The 16,119-nt window shown below is 48.1% G+C and overlaps 3 protein-coding genes and 1 long non-coding RNA gene across 11 annotated transcripts; 1 reads left to right on the top strand and 3 right to left on the bottom strand.

Moving 5' to 3' along the window:
• Window positions 1-1,476: 1,476 nt before the first annotated feature.
• On the bottom strand, window positions 1,477-4,750 carry LOC112342021. Of its 2 annotated transcripts, XR_002990804.1 has the most exons (9): window positions 4,689-4,750; window positions 4,465-4,603; window positions 3,653-4,074; window positions 3,404-3,589; window positions 3,132-3,340; window positions 2,532-3,059; window positions 2,239-2,466; window positions 2,042-2,186; window positions 1,477-1,940 (listed from the first exon to the last, which is right to left on the bottom strand). It is a non-coding gene; the product is annotated as an uncharacterized LOC112342021 (long non-coding RNA). The 2 variants fall into 2 exon arrangements; XR_002990803.1 differs by having other exon boundaries at window positions 3,132-3,589.
• A 79-nt stretch (window positions 4,751-4,829) lies between these two features.
• Window positions 4,830-6,309, top strand: LOC9650722 (pre-mRNA-splicing factor 38). Its single transcript, XM_002989333.2, has 6 exons — window positions 4,830-4,977; window positions 5,038-5,197; window positions 5,262-5,383; window positions 5,453-5,543; window positions 5,609-5,729; window positions 5,786-6,309. Exons 1-6 carry the CDS (start codon window positions 4,848-4,850, stop codon window positions 6,194-6,196), a joined length of 1,035 nt encoding a protein of 344 aa, XP_002989379.2. The 5' UTR covers window positions 4,830-4,847; the 3' UTR covers window positions 6,197-6,309.
• Window positions 6,230-8,270, bottom strand: LOC9650723 (probable polygalacturonase). 7 transcript variants are annotated; one of them, XM_002989380.2, is made up of 6 exons: window positions 7,805-8,270; window positions 7,513-7,633; window positions 7,272-7,446; window positions 7,152-7,222; window positions 6,418-7,066; window positions 6,230-6,350 (listed from the first exon to the last, which is right to left on the bottom strand). In XM_002989380.2, exons 1-6 carry the CDS (start codon window positions 8,111-8,113, stop codon window positions 6,254-6,256), a joined length of 1,422 nt encoding a protein of 473 aa, XP_002989426.2. In that variant the 5' UTR covers window positions 8,114-8,270; the 3' UTR covers window positions 6,230-6,253. The 7 variants fall into 7 exon arrangements, with proteins under 7 accessions (XP_002989426.2, XP_024518911.1, XP_024518912.1 ...); XM_024663143.1 differs by having other exon boundaries at window positions 6,428-7,222; XM_024663144.1 differs by having other exon boundaries at window positions 7,272-7,633.
• A 95-nt stretch (window positions 8,271-8,365) lies between these two features.
• LOC9651100 (calmodulin-binding transcription activator 3) lies at window positions 8,366-12,150 on the bottom strand. Its single transcript, XM_002989381.2, has 12 exons — window positions 12,035-12,150; window positions 11,769-11,894; window positions 11,600-11,715; window positions 11,454-11,542; window positions 11,347-11,392; window positions 10,943-11,294; window positions 10,632-10,894; window positions 10,328-10,576; window positions 9,609-10,276; window positions 8,966-9,554; window positions 8,573-8,872; window positions 8,366-8,481 (listed from the first exon to the last, which is right to left on the bottom strand). Exons 1-12 carry the CDS (start codon window positions 12,084-12,086, stop codon window positions 8,431-8,433), a joined length of 2,901 nt encoding a protein of 966 aa, XP_002989427.2. The 5' UTR covers window positions 12,087-12,150; the 3' UTR covers window positions 8,366-8,430.
• Between the last annotated feature and the right edge of the window lie 3,969 nt (window positions 12,151-16,119).

The following is a 16,119-nucleotide window of genomic DNA, read 5'->3' on the forward strand; positions in this document are numbered from 1 at the left end:
GCGTCCGCGCGGCCGAGGTACCTAACAGAAATATCGACATGAGGAACTGCTTACATAGGGGTTTGCTAATGCCGATTACTTGGTGACAAGGAAAACGGGAAATGTCCCAACTAATGGCTATTACAACTTGTAAAGCTGCTGCTACAAAAGAAGCTCTTTGGCCTAGAAGGCTTCTTGAGGACCTAGGAGAGACATAACAAGCACCAACTCGACTTCTCAACAACAATACAACTTGTGTCCAGCTAGCCCACAATCCAGTTCTCCATGGGACACTTAAGCACATTGACGCTCGCTTCCACATGATCCGGGATCACATTGCAAGGAGACAAGTGTGAAGGCAGGGTAGCAAACATTCTCACCAAGCCCCTAGACAAATAAAAAATGCTAGGCATGGAACCAGGTCAGATTTGAGGAAGAGCTCTCGGCTGAGGGGGAGTGTTGGGACAGCTGAGTCCTTTGAGCAGTCAAGGGGAGGTGAGCAAAGTGATTAAGAGACGTGCATCGGTTATGATCAAGGAGGGGTTAAAGAGCCGTTCTTTCTCTAGATAAATACCCTCGTATCCAGTTTATGCATTCATAAGTTTCTCAAGTTTTGCGTCATATGTCACATGCTCAGTGTGACTTGTGGCATTTGCAACAGAGGAAAGGGGATGAGTATATCAATAGTGTTTGGCCAAGTTCTAAGTGACTATATGAAGGAGGTGGAGAAGGATAGGATTACTTCCTGGACTGTTTACGTAATCTCAACATGTACAAGCTTATAAAGTCTACCCAAGCTTCTGGAGGAATTGTTCACAGATGCTCAAGCACTTGAGGATGATAAGTCACGAGAGCAGTAGCCTAATCACCAAGAAGTGTCAGCACAGCACAATAGGAGTCCTTCCAATCCTGGACAGAGATCCCAGTAAGGTGGCAGACCTCCAGTGAGAATGAGGTAGTAGGCAGCTAGGAAAATTCGGAGACTGAGACGAGCCTCCCGTGTATGGATAGCATCTCAGATCGAAGTGTGAATGAGATTCCCAGCATAGGTCCCGGGTGCATGCGTCACGAAGAGACTTTGGTCGCCATCTTCCCTGAAGAACTGTCACTCAAGGGCGGAGAATCATATGGAGAATCACACTCACATTCTTTCGTAAGAAACTCTTTTCCCAGGAAAAAACTAAAAGCCCCTTCTCGATATCGAACCCAGGACTACTGGAATTTAAATTGGGGCATATTCTATGTCTACCGGGATCAATCGTTTCGGCAGTTGGACGAAGCTATGGCGACCAAGACATGGCCGATTCCGACGCTCCATGGCCGCTGCTACGCCACGATGCCCCCGCCATTGCCTGGTATCGATCCAATCAATCCATTTCTCCCCGCCCTGATCGATTTTCTCTCTCGCTTTTCGCGGGCAAAGCTCTTTGGCGGCGGAGATCGAGAGCAACACATGTCCCATTTGCTTCGAGCTCATGAAATCGCCCACGTACTCGCCCATCCTGCTCTACCCGTGCGGCCACACCTTCTGCGCAAAGGTTTGCACCAATCGGATCATCAATGGCGATCTTCTCGTTCTTCGTCTTGGGCAGTGCCTTGAGATCCACACGGTGACGAACCGCAAGAAGACGTGCCCGTATTGCCGGCAGAGGATCGTCTCGCAGGCGCTCAACCTGTCGCTGCAGAAGCTCATCAATAACTTCGTCGCGCTGCAGAAGAATCCCGCCCCGGCCCACCAAAGTTTTGATCCCGGTGCTCAATCGCAGTATGGCGAGAAGCTGCGGCAAGCTGAGACTCGCAGCAGGATCTTGCAGTGCGCTCTGGCCAACAGCGTCGAAGCCAAGGCCGTGAGACGATGCTTGCTCCAGGGCCTCCGTGCTCTTCCTTTTTGACTCTTCTTTCGCTTTCTTCTCCAGAAGCTCGCCAGAGACATTGCCGACGCGCAGAGAAAGGTGGTGCAGCTGGAAAGCCGAGAGCAAGAGACAAAAGTTCGTCTTGAGAAGGTACTTCGAATGGGAAAAATGAAAAAGATGAAAGGTAAAGATGAGAGTAGTGAAAATACCTCCAGGTGAATCTCGAGTATCACCGGGTGCTGTCTGAGATGCGAGAGAATCAAGACAATCTAGCGACACTCCAGAAATACCAAGACGAGGAGACTGCCAAAGTGAATCTCATCCAGGAAACGCTCAAGAACCTCCGCAAGGTACCTGGAAAGAAAAAAAGAGTGAGAAAACGGAGATCTTTCCATGAAGCAATTACCAGTAAATGATATCCCAACACTCTTTGCGTGTTTGACGATTTCCAGGAATGCGAAAAGCTTAAGCTGTTTATATCAGTGTGACCAGCACCGGCACCGCCAACGTATCAATAGAAATGTCGTGAAGAGAAGAAAAGAATTTTCATTTTTTGCCCCGCATGGCAGCTGCGATGTACAGATCCTTGTCTAAAGTTTTTCTCGATTCAATGCAAGCCTTGCCTTTCGTGTTGCTGATAAAACAAAGACCAAACGAAATAATCAAAACAGAGAAACTAAATCCAAGCTTTCTTAGTACCTGCCATTCAAACCGCGTGACTAGTGATTTCTCCAATGACAAAAGCCACAGTCCCATCCCTTTACCTATTAGGTGAAACTTCTCTATAACAATCAAGACAACGTTAGAACGACAAACTACAGGAAAGGATTCTTCTCTCAGTCTCTCGGTCCAGGAGTATCTCCTCATGGAAGACGCGGTAGCTCCACAAGCACAAGCTTCCCCGCCACTGCCACCACAGGTCTTGGTGTTAATCAAGGAAGAGTCTCTTCACCACGAGAACGAGAGAAGCCCGAAAGAGAGCGCTGAAAGTTCTTCCCCCGTTGTTGTAATTATCACTGTCCAAGAGCAGCAGCCGTCGTGTTCCTACGATTCCTCCAAGCCCCAAGAGATAGCCACAGCAGCAAGCTCGGCCCAGCAGCAGCACAATCACGAACTGGTGTGTAGAGTCTGCCAGTTGGGATCCCCGGAAGTTCGTGGCGAGCTCATGGAGCTGGCTTGCGTGTGCAAAGATGATCTAGCAGTTGCCCATCGTCGGTGCGCGGAGGCCTGGTTTCAAATCCGAGGGAACAGGTTCGTAAACCAAACACGTCTTGATTGAGCAGGAAAAGAAAAACGAACCTGGATGATGCAGGAGGTGTGAGATATGCGGGAAGATCGTCACCAACATCACGGTCAAACGGGGAATGTGGAGCCGCGTGACCCGTATAATTAACCCCGAGGTAGAGCCCAGCCGGCATCCACATTGCAACGTTTTGGTAACGCTCTTCACAATGGCGATCCTGCTACCGCTCTTTGTCCGGCTAGCTATCTATAGATGAAGAGGATTTCTGAAGAAGCAAATAGTCAGTTTCACGAAAACAAAAATGACGAAAGAGAAAGAAGCTCTTCACCTGGAATGCTGACGACTCCACACTGCAAGTATCAGGCAACAGAGAGAAAGGAGAGAGAACAAACTGGGACACTCGCGATGTTATTGAATAGAGAAGCCAGAGGTTCACGAAACATGTAGCTTGATACTATGTCTTCTCCTCGGTCGGTTTCTTTCCCGAAAGCTTATCATGTAACCAATCCCACGGCTGTAAAATACCAGAAGCGAAATATAAGAGAACTTTAAACGGCAAAAAGCAAGCGTTACGAACCTGAATAAGCCAGATTCCAGTCATAACAGTGGTAGCGCTCCATTGCACGGCAGACTTATACTCTTCACCCCTTGCCTTGGCTGTTGGACTAAGCCATTGAAGCGGATTCATGCGGAGGAATTTGGCGGGTTTTTGAGACATCTCCAACGCTGTAAAACAAGCACGAAACCAGGCAAGCACAAGCGTCGGAAGAAAACCAAGAGGTTTTTCACAGGCGCCACCCTTCGCTTACGTGGCAGGAGAAAAACTGCGTATCAAAACTAAACAGGAAAATAAAAACTCAGTCCCATGTTATTCAAGAAAAAAAATTGAAAACGAATGCTTATGGACGAGTTTTGTAGGTAGATGATAGAGTCTTAAGATCCAGCGGCTTGTCCCTCAGCAGGTTGCCTGGAAAATTTCTCCTTCAACCAGTCATACGGCTGCGAATGCGAGAAGCCAAGTTAGCGAGAAGTATTGAAACCAAAAACTCAATCACGAAAGCATGCAATGACTCTTTGATCATCAACAACTTAAGAAAAATAAGAGCAGACAAAAAAGAAAATGTAAAGATAAACCACAAGAATTCGCAATCTCGAAAGCATGCAATGCAGCACAAGAGGATTCTCTGAACAGCTTTAAGAAAAATAACGAAGAAGCGAGTAGAAAAAAGAAAATGTAGAGATACAACTACAATGCGAAACAAATGCTCCAAGAATTCGCAATCACGAAAGCATGCAATGCAGCACAAGAGGTAACCATTCTTTGATCATCAAGCAACTTAAGAAAAACAACGAGCACAAAAAAGAAAGAGAGAAATGTAAAGAACGTACCTGGATCAGCCAAAAGCCAGTGACAAGGAAAGTAGTCCCCCAGCTCATTACCGCTGCGAGCTCCGTTCTACTCATCTTCGCCGTTGGGGACAGCACAGCCGAAACCCGCGGCATCGTCGCAATGCTCCTCGCGAAAACCCTGGAAAACGCTCAAGCGCCTCAGACAAATCCTTCCTCTCATCCGATCTCGTCCAGATCGTCCGCGAAGAATCAAGAGAACGCACCTCTTCTCAACGGCGCCGGCGCCCTCGCCTCCCGAGCACAAAGGGCAAAATAAAAATATGCCCTCGAGATATTCCCTCCAGGTCATGTTTATCTAGCTACGTCACCAGTACACCTCAGCTTAATTTCACCCACGTCGGATTTTAGGGTTTATCGTCGCCATGGCGAACCGCACGGACCCGGCGGCCAAGAGCGTCCACGGCACCAATCCACAGAACCTGGTGGAGAAGATTTTGCGCGAGAAGATCCACCAGAGCTCGTTCTGGAAGGAGCAGTGCTTCGCGCTGACAGGTAAATTCGTAGCTAGAGCTGTGGATTTCGCGAGAACTAGAAATCTTTGGTTGCGCGCAGCCGAAACCCTGGTAGACAAGGCGATGGAGCTGGATCACATTGGAGGAACTTACGGCGGGAACAGGAAGGCGACGCCGTTCATGTGCCTCACTCTCAAGATGCTCCAAATCCAGCCCGAGAAGGAGATCGTCGTGGAGTTTATCAAGAACCAAGACTACAAGTGAGTTCTTCGCCCTCTTTCTATGTTCTTCGCGCTCTTGACGATCCTTTCGTTCGACGCCCAGGTATGTGAGAGTTTTGGGAGCGTTCTACTTGCGACTCGTGGGCAAAGCCACGGACGTGTATCAATACTTGGAGCCTCTCTACAATGACTATCGCAAGATCAGGCAGAGGAGCGCTGATGGAAGTAAGAGCAAACATTTCTTTTCTTTTGTTTGTTCTTCCTCCATGGATTGAACTGTGATCTTTGCTCCAGGTTTCTTCCTCTCCCATGTCGATGAGTTTATCGACCAGCTCTTAACCACGGACTACTGCTGCGATATCACTCTTCCTCGAGTTCCCAAGAGGTAGTGTCTCAACGATTCCTTTATTATTTTCATTCACGTAGTCATACAAGTTTGTCGATTCACAGATCGGTGCTCGAGCAGAACAATCAGCTGGAGCCGCGGAAGAGCGCTCTAGAGGACGACTTTGAGGAAGAAGAGGAGAAGGACGAGGAAGAAGGAGAACTCGAGCTTACAAACGAAGACAAGGTATTAACTTTCTACTCGTCTAGCACTCCAACTGACTATAACTTCGTCCTTTGCAGGCATTGGAAAACGATCGTGAAAGAGAAAGAGAAAGAGACCGTGATCACAGGGATAGGGAGTCCGAGGACCGGGATAGACACAGGGACCGCAGAGATCGAGATAGGGACCGGGACAGAGATTACAGGGACAGGGACCGAGAGCGAGAGCGGGACTTGTATAGAGATTACTACCGAAGGAGGGAGAGGGACGGAGATAGAGACCGGGACAGGGATAGAGATCGCAGACGTAGGAGCCGGAGTAGAAGCAGGGAACGCAGGGAGCGAAGGGACGACAGCTCAAGGCGAAAGGACGAACAGCGGCCACCCGAGAGCGATAAGAAGAAGAAGAAAGACACAAAACCGGAAGAGGACCCCGAGATCGTGGAGGCCAACAAGCTCCGAGCCAAGCTTGGATTGAAACCTCTTCGCTGAAAAGAATGGTATCTAGGAGGTAATGTACCTGTGTTTTTTTTTTTTTTTTCCGCTTTGCTATAACAAAGCGTGCGTGGCAATCGCGAGCAGGAACTCTAGTACGTTTCCCCGGAGAGCGACTTTGCCGCTAGAAGTTGTCAGCACCATGGGATCGCTGCGAGATCAAACGAAGCCCAACAGTTTAGAGAATTTCCGGAACCAAAGAAGTTGGAAGCTCTTACCAGAACGTACCTGGGAGCTGGAACGGGCGGGCATCGGGGGTGTTGTTCTCGGACAGTTGCGAGCATATCTTTGGTGTCACCGAGGACGAGTAGCCCTCCACGTCCGTGCACTTCCAGGCGGTCAGTCCGGTGGTAGCATCCAGCGCTATGTCCTCCAAGCAGATATCTCTGAAAGGCACCTCCGGGATTCCCAGAATTCGTCCGGGCCTGTCCAGTGTGTTGCCCGTGACTCCCCTGACCGTCACCTTTTCTACGACTGGGAAAGCGGTGGCGTTGAAACCGTTGTCCGGGTGCTCGCTGGAGAAGCCGGAGATGGTGATGGCGGTCTGGATGTCGAGCAAGGTGATGCTGGAGAGGACAACGTTTCGGATGTAGGCGCCCCTGCCGACGCCAGTCCGGATGGAAATTCCCGACTTGGTGCTCACTGCGACGAGGTCTTCCACCAGGACGTTCTCTATGCCACCCGAGGTCTCGCTTCCGATGGCTATGGCGGCCCCCCGCTTGGTCTGTCCGGTGACTCGACGGATATGGATGTTGGAGCTGGGCTGGCCGTAAGCGATGCCGTACTCGTCCCAGCCGCTCTTGATGGCGATCATGTCGTCTCCGTTGCTGATGTAGCAGTCCTGGATGCAAACGTTGGAGCTGGAATCTGGAAGAACTCTTGGAAGAGCCACCAAAGTTTTGAGAGAGATCCAGGGAAGAAAGTTTGAGAAACTTTGGAAGGATTTCTTTACCTGGATCGATGCCATCGGTGTTGGGCGAGTCCTGCGGCGCGAGGATTGTCACTCCCTGGATCAGGACGTTGCTGCAAAGAAAGAAACGCTCAAAAATATTGAGAATCCAGGAAAGCTTACGTGCAGTAGACTGGATGGAGCGTCCAGAACGGGGAATTCACAAGCGTAACGTTCGAGATGATGATGTTGGTCGAGCTGACGAACTCCACGAGATGGCCTCTGGTGTGATTGAGAAGCCCGAGCTTGGACCATCGCCACCATTTGGCTCCTTGGCCATCGATGGTTCCATTCTCGCCTAGAACAAAAGAAAGAACAAAGGAAAAAGCCGGTGTGGCCAGCGGAAAAGAGGAAAAGAGCGTACCCGTGATGACGACGTCTTCCAAATTCTCTCCGTGGACGAGGCTGATGTGCCTACCGCCGGGAAGCTCACGCCCTCTTCCATACGATGGCAATGGATCAATAATTGGCCACTGCGATGGATCCTGGCATGCAATCATCCAATCCACCGTTTCTTGGAAGAAATCGGGAAGAAATCTCAAGAAGGGAAGGAATTTCAAGAAAGGAGCGAGGAATGCTCGAGATCCAAGACAAGAATGCAAGAAAGAGAGGCCATAGCTGGGATTTCAAGAAAGAAAGATGTCGATCGGCCATACCTGAGAACCAAGAATCACCGCTCCTCGCTCCAGATAGAGCGTGAAATGGCTGGTGAGGTTGAAGCTGCCAGTGAGCCAGCGGCCTTCCGGGACGTAGAGCATGGCGCCGCCTTTGTCGGTCGCCGTGATGGAGCTGAGGTAGAACATCGCATTCTGGAACGCGAGCGTGTTGAGCGTCACGCCGTCGCCGATGGCCCCAAAATCCACGATCGATGCGCTGTGCGGCCGCGCGCCGATCGGAATTGCGCAAACAAGACAAGATTGCCATGCGATCCACAGCGACAGTAGCAAGAAATCCATGCGCCGCATTGCGATTTGCGATCACCAGATGATCGCCTCCTCCCTCCCTCCTCCACAAGCTCTTCCTCGAAAGGATTGATCCACACGCACGGTCTGGCTGCCTTTCGCCATCGCCCTTCCAAGAATCAGCCCAGTTTCACGCAAAGCTACCAGACTAGAAATCTAATGTCCCCAACAATCCACGTGGCAGGTTTCTGAAGCGCCACGTGTAAATCTCTAACCAAAGCACGACGTTTACCCTAATGACGATATTAAACTGGATTAATAGGCACTCCATTTGTTCTTTTGCATCTATTCTCTTTTGTATACAATGTACAATCCAAAATTCACACACTCGCTAATGGCTTTAGATTTTGGAAGTCATCGTCCTGTTTAGTCTGTGAAAAACAAAACAAAACAAAACAAAAAAAAAACGCTTGAAATCCATGAAGAAAAAGAGAAGAAAAGCTTGAAAGTTTTTTCTAGTACCTGGATTTGCTGAGAGACTGCTCGCATTCTCGCGTACTGTGCTCTCGCCTCTGGATCGTGAACCATGTCCTGGACGCGCTGGACTGCCGATTCGATTACGTGCTCCTTTTGTTTCCTTCCCTCTTGGAGAAACTCATCGTCGGCGGCTACTTCGTCTCCTTCCACCATCTTCTCCTCCGCCTGGAATCCCCGGAGACCGTGACGTCCTCTGTGCCAACGCAACACAACCTTCTCCAAAACTCCCACGGACCACAAGATCTTCCTGTATTGCCGACGAGCCTGGTATCCTCGTACAATAGCCTGCCACCAAAAACAAAGAAAACTTTCAGTTATGAGATCACGGAAAAGGAGATCGAAAAGCAGCGAGCAAGCGAGAAAGCAAGAAAAACTTACCTGGATCTTTATGATTCTCTGGCGCGTTTGCAAGAACTCGTGCCGGCCTTTCCACCCCCGAAACTTGGACTGGATCTTCGTGGCAGCCGAGTTTTGCTTCTTGATCTTGTGGCCACGGTAAGCTTTCTGGATCTTCTCTGCAGCCATGAGGTACTCTACGTTGTCGCTGTTGATGTCTTGCAGTCTAGCTTCTTCTTCCTCTTGCTTCCTACGGAAAGTAAACTCCCGGAACGCCGACTGGATGAGCGCAGCAGCTTGCGTAGCCCGCCGGACTGCCGAGAGCGACTGTTTCAGAAAAGTATCGTCGGTGACACATTGGACGTCTTCTCCGGAAAGCAGACGGCTCGCGGCGCTTTCTCCAGCCAGACTAGCATTTGTATAATGTATCTCGTTCAGGCTCCCGTCCTTTAGCGTCAGTACCGATAGATGGTGTTCCAGAGATGCTTCCGCCAAGTAGCCCGCAATTCCAGGATAGCCACGGCACGAGGCTACATCCGCCGCTGTTTGGCCATTTGGATATGCCGGAGTTGGATCGGTAAGAAGCTCTGGCACTGCTTTGGCTCCAATGAGCGCTAGAATAACATCCTCCCTGCCAAACAGAAGAACCAAGAACCATAAGATGCGAAATCGAAACTACGCTTACCTTCCAAAGTGCGCAGCCCAATGCAAGGCCGTCCAGCCATGCAAGTCCCGAAAGTTTACGAGGACACCCGCTGCTAGCAATGGAGGGATCGCCCAGTCGAAGCCAAGAGCTGAGACGATGTGTATCATTCCCTGTCCTTCTTTGTCACACACGGAAGGCCCCTTTCCATCTTGTCCGGCACGTCTTATAAGCCATTCTTGCAACTTGAGCCGAGAGAAGACGTCGAAAATGCTATCTTTGATCTCGTGAGTTGTCCTGGACTTGTCCTTTATAGCAGCTGCAATGTCATCCCACTGTTCCAAGCCCTTCTTGAAGGAGTTGCGAATTTTGTTGGCGATCGCCTCGTTTACTGCTTGTCTCGGAACCTCGTCGGAGCATAGCATGCGAACGAACTTCAACTGAAGCAGGAGATCCTCCGGCCTCAACTCCTTCTCAGTCGTAGAAGGAGCAGTCTGTGCCTTTCCACGGAACTCGAAGTCCCTGATTTCACTGCATGCTGTTCTATCGTTGCAGGTGATGTAGAATGGAACATTTCCAGCCGGGTGTGGAGGGCACATACAACGGAGGACATTGCTCCCAAGTATTTCTGCCCGCGCTTCAACTTCACCGAACATGCAGCACCAATTATGTTGATGAGGTGACACCAAAAACTGGCCAGTAACAAGAACCTGGAAAATTTACGAGAAAAATAAGAAAACGAGGAATACACAAATTCTCACCTTTGTTTCCGAGTAAGCGTCTGCCCAGTCCGGTGAAAAATCAACAATTTTAAATTTCTGAACCGACATCTGAATGCTCGGCATCGATTGTTCGTAGGAAGAGGAAAAGTCTGTGTCGAGTTCTCCTCCTTTGTCCTCGAAAGTGGATGACAACAATGCGTCGGAATCAGACACGGGATCAACCGCAATCTCGTTCATGACCCACCGTCCGAAACTATCAAGCGAAGATAAGTGATTTAGTTGGGCGGCCTGCAACACAATAAAAGTCAGAAGAGATGGCAGGAACTAAAGCCTGAAGCGTTACATGGTGAGAGTCTCCAACAAAACTCAAAGGGCTGTCGGATTTTGCTGCCATATCCTCTTTGGCCACCCTCGGTTCGGGAATAGCAGGTGGTTCTACCAGCGAGTCCAAGTACTTTTCACTAGTGTCGGGTCCCTTGCTTTGTTCAAACACCTCTTCCCAAGTTGCAAACTTGAGACTACTGTCCCTTGAGTTTTCAGGGTGTTGCTGAATGTCAACCAAGTTGTCCCAGCCAGCCATGTCATAATCTATGTTACCATCGTTGTCTGCAAAAACATGGATCAAATGTTTCCTGCGAGACAACAGTGGCGTACCTGAAATCCCAAGTAATTCATTGATATCAGTTTTGCTCAAAGGTTGTGCGTTCACGGTTTGTGACTGATCTTGTCGGTCCTTTGACTGTCTTAGAGTTCTAGTCACGGTTTGGTTTGTTTGCCGCTTCTGATTTTGATCACTGCTTGACAGCTGATCCATCAAGGAGACTGGCCTTCTCTGTCTGTCCATGTCAATGATTTGGACATCATCAGCCTCATCCCCAGAATTCGCACCATCCGCATCTAATGAGTTCGGAGAATTCCCTTCTGGACTCTGAGAGTTCGCAGCTTGTTTTGCGAGCTGCCGGTCGAGAGATTGGTCGTGCAGCCGAAAGACACTTGACCTGTTTCCCTGAATACAAACACCATCTTAGTCTCCAGTATCGAAGGCAGAGATGAAAAACCTGGAGCGCCTCGAGATAGTGAACGAGGACAATATGTTCGTGTGCTCTGCAGAAAAGATAACACTTTCATTCCTTCTTCTACATTAACAATTCTACGCGAGACATACCCTTCCAGTAGCCAGTAACTACGACGCTGGAAGTTCATGTTCTCTTCCCCGTGAGCATAGTAGCAATGCAAAGCATTGACGCTGCCTACCTGCGACAGGAACACAAAGAAAAATCAAGCACCAAAGACACACGTAGAAGCCACTACCTTTAGACGCTCATGCGCTTCCTTCACAGTTTTCCCATCTTTCTTCTTCCGCCAGTTGTGACCATCCTTTCGAAAGTACCGCAGCGCTTTGCGATCGAACAGGAACAGGCTTCCACCTGACAGACGGAAAACCTTGATGCTCACTGGAAAGAGTCAAGCACGAGCTTACTTGGAGGCTGATAAGGCGGAGCCGGGCTGGTCTTCAAGTTAATCTCAGTATAGCTTCGTAAAACCTCGCAAATTTCCGGAGGGCGCAGCCATCGCGACTGTGCATCGCGGACAATCTGCCTCAAATCTACAACCAGGGAGGAGGAGAATGAGCGATAGAGAAAGCCCCATGCGTTTCAGCTCGAGAGAAGCATTCCAATCGCAGGAATCACTGCCAATCGGAGAATGCGACACACAACAGCACAGCGCTCGATCGATTCGTCTTACCGAGCTGCGGCGGAGGCTGCTGGACAATTTGCGGGCGATCGCCTGCCGCCATAAACCCTAGCTCCTCGTCCTAGCGCAAGCGCAAAAAGGAGAGAGGGGAGAAATGTTTCTGTGCTCTACGGACAATAAGCGGGCGTACGGGCTTTTGATGGTCACTTTTCCATAGGCCCAGGTTTGACTAGAGTCGGAGATTTTCTAGTTTTAGCAGGCTTGATCGAATTTAGCTAGCCAACATTTGCAAATTTCTTGATCGATCATGGGCACATTGCTAAGTGATACCACTAATTGTTAGCCAGAATTCTAATAGGCCCATGGGAAAAGTCAACGGTCGTCATTAGCCCTAAAATTTCAAGCCTTGCATTGGTGTTCCATCAAGTTCCTCTTTCTCTTATCCAGCTTCCACAAGATTCCATCCAGGCTATGATTTTTTGGGATGCAGTTGGCTGCATTGGCTGCGCTGCCTGATCCACGACCTTTGCTCCTTGACATTCTCTGATCTTATAGCCAAATTTCTTCTCCTCCTCACTAGCTCGCGAGCAAGACTCAGATCGGGCCTCAATCGCCAAAGCCATGGATCATCACGATGTGAGATTGGCTGATCAAGAACGAGAAGCGTCGTCCCCCCAAGATGACATGTTTGTCTTGTTTCCAATCCAATGTAGCGTGAGGTGAGGAGGTCTCGGGTTTAGACATGGCAGGCTTCTAAAGAATCAGGATTCTTCCTCTGCTTTCGCCTTCTACTAGCACTGAGGTGAATTCTTGAAAGGGGCGTAATTCTCATTTCTCAGCAATGCTTTTCCTTTTCTTTTCTGGCTGCTCAAATGCATAAGTGAAGTGATCCTTGGCCTTCTTCCGCTTTATGATTTCCTGAACTCTCCTTTTGATTGACAGATTCCCTTGCCTTGCCGGCAATTATGATCAACTATGCCATCGGTTAAAGTTTGATTTGCACAGGGGAGTTTTGAAGCAGAAGAGGGCCAAAGGATCACCCAAGTTGCCAATCTGGATTTCTTGCGTTCTTCATTGCCAGTGTTAGGGATCGGGAGCGCTAGCAAGCTAAGCTATCCTGTGTTCTCCCATTTCCTCTTTCTTCCAGAAGATTCATCCAGGCCATATAAGCCCACATTGTCTCTCACTCGTGGCCCTTTCTTGCGTTGCGAGGAAAGGGCTGACGGTGAGCTCCATGGCAGTGGTGCCGCTGGGGTTTGCCACAAAATGATCGGGAGGATCTTTCGGCTCCCTCCCTTGTGCCTATTCGCCCGTGCTGCGGATCGGGAGCGCAAGCAAGGTCAGAAGACTGCCTGATCACCCTGAGACGATAGACACTTATCTCAATTCCCTTGATCATCACGCTTCTTGCAATTGCGCATGGCTAGAAGCGTAGAGTGTGGCGATCACTCGGTTTGCTGAGGTGACCTCGTTTTCTCGTGTGGCCTCAAGAATCGCTTCATTTTCAGATTCCTGGCCAAGCGTTTACAAGTACACATGGTTCTTCTTCTAAGAAAGGGGCGATCTTATTTCTCCGATGCTGAGCTTGATCCATCACTTCCTTGTCGTAGCAGCAAGACGAAACATCGTTCTTCTAGCAAGAGCTCGGTTGGAGCTGAGAAGCCATGCAAGTGGACATTTCACTGAGCCAGCGATGGTGGCGACGATTACAAGTTTTCACCTTCTTGCGATCTTTAGGCCCGTTTGGCATCTTGCCAATCCGACGGCCTCCATTAAACCAGAATATCTTGTTACCATGATCTTTACCATGTGACTGTCATCAATGTTATAAGCTCATTCTTTGCTCCACAAACTCCTGACTTGCGTTCCGGAAGATTGCGTACTTTACCGCGTAACTCGCCATTTTCAGGGCACTAGGACACCGGATCCATGCGTCCATCTCCTCCATGGCAAGCGAATTGGACAACACTTGTTGAGCAACACCTTGCCTGTGAAAAACAATCAAGAAACAATCATGTGAAAAACAATCACAAGAAACAATCAAGATGGACTAAAGATTTCTCTTTATACTCACAGTCCAAGTCTCGCGATCGTGAGCCACATCCAGGTAAAAAACCAACACAAAGGAAACTTTAACACTCGCTAAGGCAAGAACTGGAATATGGAAGGCTTACGTATCACCACCTCACCATTTTCAACTTGGACGATCTCCTACTCCCCACAGCATGCTGGATTTCTCCCTGGAAATTGGAGGGCCGGCATGGAAGTGGTGGTCGTTGACTGTGTTGCTAGAGCAACAGCGCCAGCAAGCTCAAAAAGACTGCTGCTTGATCCACAATCTGATCTGATTATAGTCAAATTTCCCACACTAGGCGCAGGCAATCGAGCCCCAATCGCCAAAAGCGCTTGAAGCTCATATGTGAGATTGGTTGATCAAGTCGAGAAGCGTCGAGTGTGGCGATCCCACGAGATGATCTCTTTTTCTTGTTTCCACTCCAATATTGCGTGGGAATCGCTGGTCTTTTCCAAGCAAGCATTCTTGAAGAAATAGAATAGATTTATTCTTTGGTGGTCACCTGCAGCTACTGAATAAAATGAAGCTCCAAGATCCATCCCACGCTGGTGAGCGAGCTGCGAGGACCAAGATCCACGCCGCCATCGCCGCCAAGAGACTCTCCACTGTAAATTTCACAAATCCAGTCAATCTCTATGAGCTCGACCTGTGACCAGAAGCTTGCCCTCGATCGCGTCCTCATTGCCTTGCTCGTAACTCGCCACTCAGTGTGCTGTACGCTTTTTGAGCACCACCTTGCAAATCAATGAATGCACATCGTAAAGCCTGGCTGAACTGGGAGTGTCTCACGCCGGAGTCGAGAAAACTCGGAGCTTCTCATGCCTCGTGTGGAAGTCCGGCGTCCTACCTCGAGCAAAACATTCGTTGTCTAAGATTTTCTCTGACAAGCCCGCTCTGCAGGACCAAAGCGAAAGACAAATTTCTCTTTACACAGTCCCGGATCCATGTCTTGCTGAAGTTCGTCTCTTTGGTTTTCGCTAACCAAGATCGATCAAGAGAAGGGAAAATGGGAAAAAAGAATTTTAGCCAGTATGCATTGCTTGTCACTAAGGTTTTTCAAAATATACAGAGAGCTTTCCTCCTCAAACAGTTCCAAGCTTTCCATAAGAAACTCGTGATCAATGTACTGTGGACAACAAACTAAGAGAGCCTGCTTGCCATCTTTATTTCTTGGCTGCTTCGAATTCATCTTAGAAGATCATCGCGAGCTTGTGTAAAGTGGTGACCAAGGACTTCACGACCTTCCAGAGAACTTTCAAGAACAAGGAGAGAAACAGACATGAAACATCACCTTTCTCGAAAACCTCGTTGAAAGAAAGTGGCATATTCTTATTTTGATCTTTCATCTTAACATCTGTTCTTGTTACCGTGGTAACAGGCATAGCCTATGTGAACAGTGGCCAACTGTCGTTTAACACGAAGGATCGCGACCTTAACCTTCATCATATCCAGGTAATAATATTTGATTTATAAAAGACATAAATTATTATAAAATAATTAATATAAAATTAATTATTAATTATTAAAATTTTTTTTATAAATTATTTGATAACACAAAACCTTTATTTAATAACAACTATTGCCCTTAATTGCAGTGTTTCAAAGGGCTTACCTTGCTTGAAGTCATAAGACTTGACTTCACTGCAATTTCAAAGTGGAAGAACATTGGTAATAGATTCATGACGAAAAAAATATTTTTTTATTGTGAAGAAGGTTTCTTTGAAGCATGCAGGAGTATGGCATTTTTGAACAGCCACAAGTTAAATTTTTAAGATTCAAAATTTAAAATTGCTAAGGTATTCAAATGCATTAAACATTTGGGAATCTTGTAAGTACTTTATAAATTGCCCTCTAAGCTCAAAAAAAAGGTAATAATATTTTATTTATAAAAGACATAAATTATTATAAAATAATTAATATAAAATCAATTATTAATTATTAAAATATTATTTTTCTATAAATTATTTGATAACACAAAACCTTTATTTAATAACAACTATCCCCCTAATATTAATGCATCATTAACTGCCAAAGATGGAGGCGTGGATGTGCCATCAGTTGA

Source organism: Selaginella moellendorffii, unplaced genomic scaffold (genome assembly GCF_000143415.4).
Source record: "Selaginella moellendorffii unplaced genomic scaffold, v1.0 SELMOscaffold_97, whole genome shotgun sequence".
Lineage (NCBI taxonomy): Eukaryota > Viridiplantae > Streptophyta > Lycopodiopsida > Selaginellales > Selaginellaceae > Selaginella > Selaginella moellendorffii.